This window comes from Diplotaxodon limnothrissa, linkage group LG20 (genome assembly GCF_057381915.1).
Source record: "Diplotaxodon limnothrissa isolate DT_005_m linkage group LG20, D_limnothrissa_male_GT1.1, whole genome shotgun sequence".
NCBI classification, from domain to species: Eukaryota; Metazoa; Chordata; class Actinopteri; order Cichliformes; family Cichlidae; genus Diplotaxodon; species Diplotaxodon limnothrissa.
The window spans coordinates 6,247,157-6,256,023 of record NC_140615.1 but is presented as its reverse complement, the minus strand read 5'-3'; the positions used below and the strand labels follow the sequence as shown (position 1 = coordinate 6,256,023).

Below are 8,867 nucleotides of genomic sequence, written 5' to 3'. Positions count from 1 at the left end.
TATGCATTAGTGTAACTTATAGTTGAAGTGTGTCAGCAGCATTCAGCCGACGGGGTACGGTGACTTTACCGGTCGATCCGATGGTGACGTGTGATTAATGGCACAAGAAAAACCTGTCAGTTTACTAAGAACAAGATAAAAAAAAAGCTTCAACTTTTCCATCAGATTTATTTTTCTTACTCACATATTACATACAACAAAACTGTATTACAAACATCCTATGAATAACTTTCAGTTACACTGGTTATAAATGTTCTTGCATGAATGAGAAATTTACAGAAACATTGAACAAAATGCACGACGGAGAGCACAAGCGGCACCCGTGTCTCCTTTTTCTCATAGCTCTAAATATTTAACAAAAAAAGACATTTTTTCAGCCAGCTGAATGGTGCTATAAACATTCTTGACGGTTTGGGATAGAGGCACGCACCGACAGGCTGCTGGACCAGACAGACCAGCATCTGACAAAAGTATTGCAGCGATACCATCTAGTGGTGTAAATGCATACCCTGAGAGTACAGACGTTTCCACCTGAACCGAGTATATAAGCAACGGGGAAGACACCAGTCGCAACTCTCGGGGTGGGTTTCACAGTCAGGGTTTTACGCTGATAAATCTACTAATCTTCTAATTCTGGACCACCTCAAGATCCTCCTCCAACTCTTCATTCTTCTTCTCTCGTCTTTGAAACGTTCTTATAAACCTGCTTGCAGACTTGTCCTTCACAGAACAGCTCCTAAGGAGAAAAGGTCAGAAAAGTTTTAATAATTACATTTTATTTAAATATAACAGATTAAAATGAGTTCAATAATACATAGTTTTTAAATTCTGTGTATTATGTAGAATGTCCAAATTCACAGTCTTACCAGATGAAGCTTGTCATCTTCAATCCAGTGAGTCCATCCCCTGTTCTTCTTCTCTCCAGTCTGTTCACATATTAGTTTGTTCCCCTCCCATCTCACGAGTGACTGCACAGGTAACAGAGAAGCAAAAGCGTGAATCGCGACTCGTTTTTCAACATGCATAATATTCAAAGTGCATCAATTATCTATGAAACAAACCCTTCCAATTATGATATTTATGATACACTTTAGCCATTCCCATTCACCTTCAGGTGTCTGTTGTCTAGTCCCTTTGTAAACTCGTTAAATTCCTGGCCCACTTTGAAGGTGACCGTGTAGTTTCGGAAAGTGCTCGTGGTTTTGACGACGAACTGGTCCTCCTGCCGCTCAATTGTTTTCTTTAAGGTAAGTTTTGCAGCAATTTTTCGTAAGGAAGCGCTTATGCCTGGAAAAGTGGAAAAAGAAGTTGAATGATAAATAGCCCCGCTGCCGTGTTTTTCTACAAAAGTGCATTTTGAATGATGTGAATGCACATACTCTGGAGGGAAACAACACGCGGACTTACCCAGCGCAATCATGTAGTCGTCAAAGTTGACATTGCTGATCATCTCCCATTTGCCACTCAGGCTGGCAGGCATGCTGACGGACTTGACTTTTCCTTCTTTTGGGAAGCGTGTAAGTGCAAGGTGATCCTGAGCCGGTCAGGTGCAGACTGCTGAGAGGAGGCTGAGGCAAATGCTGTTTATATGAGATCAGGAGACTCAGAGGCAGGTGTGTCCTGTCACCTGAGGATGAGAGAGGTGAACTGATTTGTTCCAGAGTAAAGAAGAGGCCAGACGTGTCAGACTGGTGCAACAGTTCAGTTTAAACATGGCTGTGAAAATTTGCCCCAGGCATCACGCCTTTATGGCATTCAAATCCTAATGGTGCATGTTATCCAGAAGCAGTGTTTGGATTTGAATGATGGACTGAAAGGCTTTTATCCTTTTCTTTTAATAAAACAAAAATATACTCAGAATTAATCACTTGTACAATGATGGCAAAGCAGTCACTCTATTTCTGTTATATAACTGCAGTAAATACAGCCATGTGAAAAGAGATTTTACATGACTAAGTACACAAGCGAAATCCACCCTAATTGCTTCGATAGGAATTAAGAAGGTAAGCAGCAGCAAGGAGCAGCTGGAATCGTTGGAATCATCACCGGGACAAAGCCTCTTCTCTTTAAATAGAAAAAGGCAGCACAGCCATAGAAGAGTGGACCAAAGTTCCTCCACAACCATGTCACTTTCTGTTTGACTGAAAAATCAAACAGAAAGTTGTAACTTCCAAGTTACTGTTTCTAAAGGTGGTTCTACAAGCTAATATATATATATATAGGTAATAATAATAACAATAATAATAATAATAGGTAATAATCATGGAATAAGGGCTGCACAGTCCTGTTGAAATCTTGATTTTTCACGACTGTAAATGTTATATTGACCGATTTGCACACTATACTTTTTACTGCACAGTTAGAGAAATCTTAAATTGTGATTATATGTATTTATCTCGTAGTGTAGTAGCTGGTAGGCATACATTATCTGGCACTTTATCTTTTTTTGTAATCTTTTTGTACTATGTGTGAATTTGCTGTGGCACTGGACTCTCTCTGAGTTTCAACAATCTACATATTCCCAGTTAAAAGAAAAAAAAAATCATGCTCATCTCATTTAAGGTTTTATATTTATATAATAGTTTTATAGGGAGAGGGATTTCAATATTCCAGTCTAGACATAAACAGAATCAAACAGCTTCTGTTTCTTACAAACAGGGCTTACGTAAAAATGGCACACCTTTATGTGCAATGAGGAACATAGTGACACTCTTGCATTATCTGGCATGCAGTGTGAAAAGGATTGATGTAAGTCAAGTGTGGAAAAAATAAATAAATGAAACACAGGGCACTTATCCAAATACTTGCGTGTTGTTGTTGCTTCTTCTGACGGGGTGTCTTGTGACATGGGAAAACCACGTCAGGGTTTTTTCCCTGCCAACGCTCGAAATGTGCGTAAAGACAATGCAGACGTATTAACTGCTTAAATAAAACACAGAGGAGTTTGGGATGCTAGCTAAAACATACTCAGAGTAAATTGGTAGAAATAATAATGTTTTTCAAAACGAATCATAATAAAATTATTATTATTATTAAAATACTACTACTAATAATGATCAATTCTGATACTAATGATGATGTTCTGTGTTATATTCTAGTTTAAACCCCATTACTATAATCACATCTCTTCATTTGGCTGAAGTTTCGTTATTTCACCGGAAATCTAAAAGTAAGGATAATCCTGCGAGATAAGCATTTTCATCATGAAAGCAAAGCTAGGACTTTTTAAGGATTCTTATCTGTGCGATAAAAGCAACAATGAACGGCTCACAAGGTGGTAAACAAAGTGCTGTTTATTTCTAGAATATCACATATCATGTCTTTATCATCAGATCTGAAGAAGTGGGTATTTAAAGCATGGAAAAATACAGCTCTAGGTACAAAAACACGTTGACTAACAGGAGTGCGCTGAAGCCAGACATGGAAAGGATAATTGTGGTAAAACAAGTGTGATTCAATTAATTCTCTATGCACCATATTTCATCTAATAAAAACATCGTCGGCTCACCATTTCACAGTTGAATGTAAATCCTTTGATTGACTGGAAACACATTTATGTGACCGCTCATCTATATGATCTGCTGCTCAGTTATTTTGTGATCTTGTGTATTTTTCCACACACGCAAACAAAAAGTTCTGGCAAAGTGAAACTGTTACTAAATCACTTCACTCAACAACCTGAAACACACCCATTCTTAGAAAAGACCCCTGTTCAGTGCAGGCACTGTCGGAAGCTTGAATTATGTGAATTTGTGTTTTGTTTTAAATTCACAGTCAAATTTCCTCAACTTGAGGAAGCGCCCGTGTACCTCTGGAGGGGCGCTAGAACCACATCTGCGTTTTTCTGCTCGCTCTCAGAGCTGTACAGGCCGTGCTCTTTGATGTAGTGAATGACGCTGTCTGCCAGAAGGTATCTGACGCTCTGGCCGCGCCGCAGCGACCGCCGCACATGAGTGGCTGAGATGTCGTTAGTCACCCATTCGCGGACGATATGGATGTTCTTGCGATACTTCCACAGCAAGTCTGACTGGTGGATGAACTTGTGTGGATCGCTGTTGCTGCGGGTGATGCAAACCAAACCGTGGCGGCCCACGATCTCTGCGATATCCTCCTGCTTCCACATGTTGGGAATCCCAAAAGACTCGAGGACGTCAGCCCCGCACAGCAACATCAGCTGAAGCTCATCTGAGCACAGAGAAACAAGTTTGTCAGCACAACACAAGAGTCAACTAATCCACACTGTGCATATGCTTCAGGTCAAAAATTTTAGAACCCCCCAATTCTTCCAGTTTTTTATTGAAATTTAAGCAGTTTAATGTCTCGTTGAGATTAAAGCATAGAACAACCATGGAATCCATTTATAAATCAAAATGTAATCTAAACTTTTCATCAAAGTAGTCACCTTTGGCAGAGAGAACAGCTAAAAACACTCATGGCATTATCTCTACAATGCCATCTATCCATCCGTCCAGCCGCATGAAAGTGAAACTCTCGGTTTACCAGTCAATCGACGTCCCTGTCCTCTACTATGGTCGCGAGCTCTGGGTAGTGACTGAAAGAATGAGATCGCGTATACAAGCGGCGAAAATGAGCTCAGCCACCTGAGAATGGCTCAGAGTAGAGTCACTACTCCTCCACATCAAAAGAAGTCAGTTGAGGTGGTTCAAGCATCTGGCAAGGATGCCTACTGGCCAACTCCAGAATGAGGCCCAGGGGCAGACCCAGGACCTGCTGGAGACACAGAGGCCTAGAAATGCCTCTGTGTTCCTCGGGATAAGCTGGAGGTGGCGGCTGGAGAGAGGGAGGTCTGGGCATCCTTGCTTAGGCTACTGTGCCCACGACCGTGCCATGGATAAGGAGAAGAAAATGGATGGATGGAAGTTTTTCCCAGCTGTGTTGCAGAAGTTCCCATAAATGCATGGCACTTTTAGGATGGAGAGTGTGCTGGCCATTCCATTCTTGTTTCTTTTTCCTACTGTAGTTCCGGCACAGCTTGGACTTATGTTTTGGGTTTTTATCTTGGTGTAGGATGAACCCCTGACCAACTAGGTGCATACCAGAGGGTACTGCATGGCAATGCAGAACCATTTTGGTTCAAGGTGCCTCTAAATCTGTACATGTCACCAACATCCCGAGACCATCACGCTTCCTCCTCATATTTAAAAGTTGATGTCACACTCAACATGTTTTTTCTTGTTCAAAAGTAGGTTGGTAGGACCAACCGTCAAAGCTCGATCAACCTCCTTTGCTGCGGAACAGGTTTAAGTTCTTAATCCATTTCCTGTTCTCTAAAAAAGGCCGTTGTATATTTCTGAAATATGTATTTTTTTAGTTTTAGGTAACATTACACTATTTTAAGCTATTCGTTGGACTTGAGCTGCTTGAATTTCAATTTAAAGAATGGAAGAATTGGAGTCTTCTTAAAGTTTGGACCATTAGTGTATTCACTATCTGTCATGGGGCAGAACAGTGCATATGTGACTGCCTGAAATTGACACACATGAAATCAAATTCTATTTATTTCAGCTTCTACATCAGTTGAGTTTGAAGGTGTGGAATAACAAAGAAGTGCGCTTACTGGAACTTGCCTACATTAGCTGCGAATAAGAACACACCCAAATGTCCTAATGAATTGTCAGTGGTCACGTTGCACTGCAGATCATTGCAGGGTTGAAATTTTGATGAGGAAAGAGGGTGATTCATAGAATAAAGAAGAAGATATTCAGTTCTGCTGCACTGGTTTTAAACTGAACTGCTGACATCTTAACCCTGTAATGCCAAGTGTAACGTATTTGATACATGAGATTTTGTGACCTCTGCATCTTCTGTTTTCCATTTTTTTTCCTGAATAAATTGGACAGTAAGTATTTAAGTAATACATTGCACAAAAATGCCAACTGTAGCTCACATATAACTCATATATGCAAACTGATAAAATTGATATTTAATAAATTTTTTGTCAGAATATTCTGGCAATTACACTTCATGGTTCAAGCTTTACAGGGTTAAGCGATGCTAGTAGAACTTAAATGCAAAGCATAGTATGCACTTCAACCTGCCAGCTTTTACAATGCACCTTCAGCAAAAATTCAAGTGCTTCCATAATGCATATTTTTCCCTTCCATCCCCCAGAGGCTCAGCTCGTGCTGTTAACACCACACCTGTGTATCCACACCCTAAACCCATTCTCTTGTCAGTTAAGCTGCAAACAGGAAAATCCTGACAACTACGTTTGTTGCATGGCTCGTTTGATGGACAAGAAAAGTTACAGACAATGACAGGGAGGTAAATGTATGGCATGACATACCTCTGTCTTTGTGATGATTCTCTTCTATGCGCCTCTTTTTTGCATACTTGATCGTGTCCACATCATCGATGTTCTGCTCTGATGCAAGAAGCTCCTCATAGTGATGCCTGTAAATTTACAAATTGGAATCAAAGATTTTTATCAAGCAAAAACCACGCTGAGTGTATACTATATTTACAGTTTGCTATAAAGTGGAAAAAGGCTACTATTGGTAGTTGTCAATCAGCAAAATAATGCTCCAAAATCCAATTCTCATTATGCTAAATGCATTTGATCTCATTATTAAACTGTTTTTGTGCCTTTTATGGGTTTTTTTCTTCAAGTCTGTGAGGCTGCAGTTTTATTTCAGATTCTTTTCACCATCAGCATTTAATAATTTCAGCCTTCAACTTAAACAATTAAGGAATTTTGATTGACTTTGTCTGATTCTATCTTGTTTGAACTGCACCTGCAAAGTTCTGGGAAGTATTCGGCAAATCATAACATGTATCAAGTATCATACCAGTGAAGGCTCTCACATTTCCTGCCTTGCATTTCTTCCTTTTCCTGCTGCCACAGGAAAACAGATGACAAAGATTCTAAATAATGATTTCATTTATGTGAGGCATAATGATGTTAATTATCTAATATCTAATTAAGCCTGCACAAGTTTAATTTTAATCCCTAAGGTTTAAATCAAACCTCTATAATGGATTTTGTTACTTTAAGAATTAATTTATCTAGAACACACACACACACACACACACACACACACACACACACATATCAAATCTAAAGCAAAGCAAAAGCACTCAGACGCAAGAAATGTCAACTCACCGAACTACTTTAGCCGTTTCCACCCACTCTGGCTGCAAACTCTCCCAGGAATCCACCATAACCCAGTCTGAGCTTTCGGTAGCCAATCGAGTCATCTCCAGACGGTGGCAGGCTTCAATCAAGCCCTTTTTCTTATATGCATCACCCACTGGAGAGATGATTCCTCTCACCACCTTATACTGACCTTACGCACAAAAGAAGACACGTGTTTAAGTACTGGTCAGGTAAAATATTATATTTGAATTATTAGACTTTATTGGACAGAACAGTAGAGTAGAGAAGAAAGGTGGAAGAGAGCACAAGGGAAATGACACACGGGAAACTAAGCAGAATAGAATCCAGGCAGCCACAGCCGAAACAAAGACAGAATCAAAGAAATCAGAATTTACTGAATAAATAATTGGTTCTAGCTCGATAGTGTAGTGGTTTACACATTAGCCTAACAAACAAAAGATCCCTGGTTTGATCCCAGGTCTGCCAAATCAAAATATGTGGTGAAATGCAAAGTCATTCCAGCTGGAGGGGTCAGGAAGGGGATCTGGCATAAAACTCCCAAATCAAGTATGAGGCACAACCTAATAGTGTCTATTAATAATATAATAATGCAATATTAAAACACTGCCAGCTTTTCTGTACTGTCATATTAATCAATTTACAAAAGCATAATTCCTTCTTGAACTATTTTGTATCTGGGCTTTTGGTATAACAATTTTATCCAAAACACTTGTCTCTCCAATGTACTAATTCACAATCCCTTTTTACGACAAAGCTACCCCTTTCACTTAATTTTTGCACATCTATCCATCTTCTTCCAATTTATCCATTTCAGGATTGCAGGGTACATCCTGGGTAGATTGCAAATATGTTGCAGGGGTAACATATAGAAACAGAGAACCCTTCATGCACACATTTGCACCTACAGTAAGTTTAGAATCATCCCATGCATGTCTCTGCGTTGGGTGACTGTGGGAGAAAGCTGGAGTACCCAGAATTAAAGCTGGAGTATCATTCATTCATTTAAAAAAAAGAAAAAGAATGGATGATAAAGGTGGAGATGCATCACACTAAAAGATCCAATTTTCATGTAACTCAACCTGTGTCTTCCAGGTGATCTCGTGCCAGTTCAAACATCCTCATGTGCATGTTGGTGATGGGGTTGAAGGACCCGCAGGCCAGCAGGACCACTTTGGTTATACTGTGACCCTCCATGGCTCATACTGGAGCTGGGTTTGCACAAACAAGGAGAAGAAACGAAGACTGATTAAGACTTGGCTGATCACATGTCGAGAATCGCTTTGTGGGGGGCGGAAACAGTATATTTGTATCAAGAGAGTAGTTTAACCTCGTAAATACAGTCTGTGAGCTTCATAAAGTGGAACTACAAACGTAAAGAAAACTAAAGCTCGACGCTTTATCTATGTTAAACGTTAGCATTCGACTATAACAAGTAGCTAACTTTAGCTTATCTATTGAGCACACAGCGCGAGCCTCCTTTTACGTCCAAGATTCACGTACAGGACCCTTAAACAGACAAAACATGAACTCGGTGCTTAACTTAAAAGCAAATTATGCGTTTTTAATATAATGTCAAATAATGTAGTCATTGTAGTACCAAGACAAACAGCTACAGATACCATTTGTGTTTCACCCGCTTCCTCCTTTGACGTCACGGACTACGCTGTAAAATCCACTAATCCGATTGGACACAATCGACAAGGAAGCGGTGAGCCGCACCCGCTCTGGT

At 40.0% G+C, this 8,867-nt stretch overlaps 2 protein-coding genes across 3 annotated transcripts; both read right to left on the bottom strand.

Moving 5' to 3' along the window:
- Window positions 1-664: 664 nt before the first annotated feature.
- rbp7a (retinol binding protein 7a, cellular) lies at window positions 665-1,480 on the bottom strand. Its single transcript, XM_085343905.1, has 4 exons — window positions 1,408-1,480; window positions 1,109-1,287; window positions 867-968; window positions 665-736 (listed from the first exon to the last, which is right to left on the bottom strand). Exons 1-4 carry the CDS (start codon window positions 1,478-1,480, stop codon window positions 665-667), a joined length of 426 nt encoding a protein of 141 aa, XP_085200031.1.
- Window positions 1,481-3,292: 1,812 nt separating this feature from the next.
- nmnat1 (nicotinamide nucleotide adenylyltransferase 1) lies at window positions 3,293-8,794 on the bottom strand. 2 transcript variants are annotated; one of them, XM_085343903.1, is made up of 5 exons: window positions 8,758-8,794; window positions 8,218-8,346; window positions 7,124-7,307; window positions 6,308-6,414; window positions 3,293-4,185 (listed from the first exon to the last, which is right to left on the bottom strand). In XM_085343903.1, the coding sequence occupies exons 2-5, from the start codon at window positions 8,330-8,332 to the stop codon at window positions 3,785-3,787; spliced, it is 807 nt and encodes a 268-aa protein (XP_085200029.1). In that variant the 5' UTR covers window positions 8,333-8,346; window positions 8,758-8,794; the 3' UTR covers window positions 3,293-3,784. The 2 variants fall into 2 exon arrangements, with proteins under 2 accessions (XP_085200029.1, XP_085200030.1); XM_085343904.1 differs by having other exon boundaries at window positions 8,736-8,776.
- Between the last annotated feature and the right edge of the window lie 73 nt (window positions 8,795-8,867).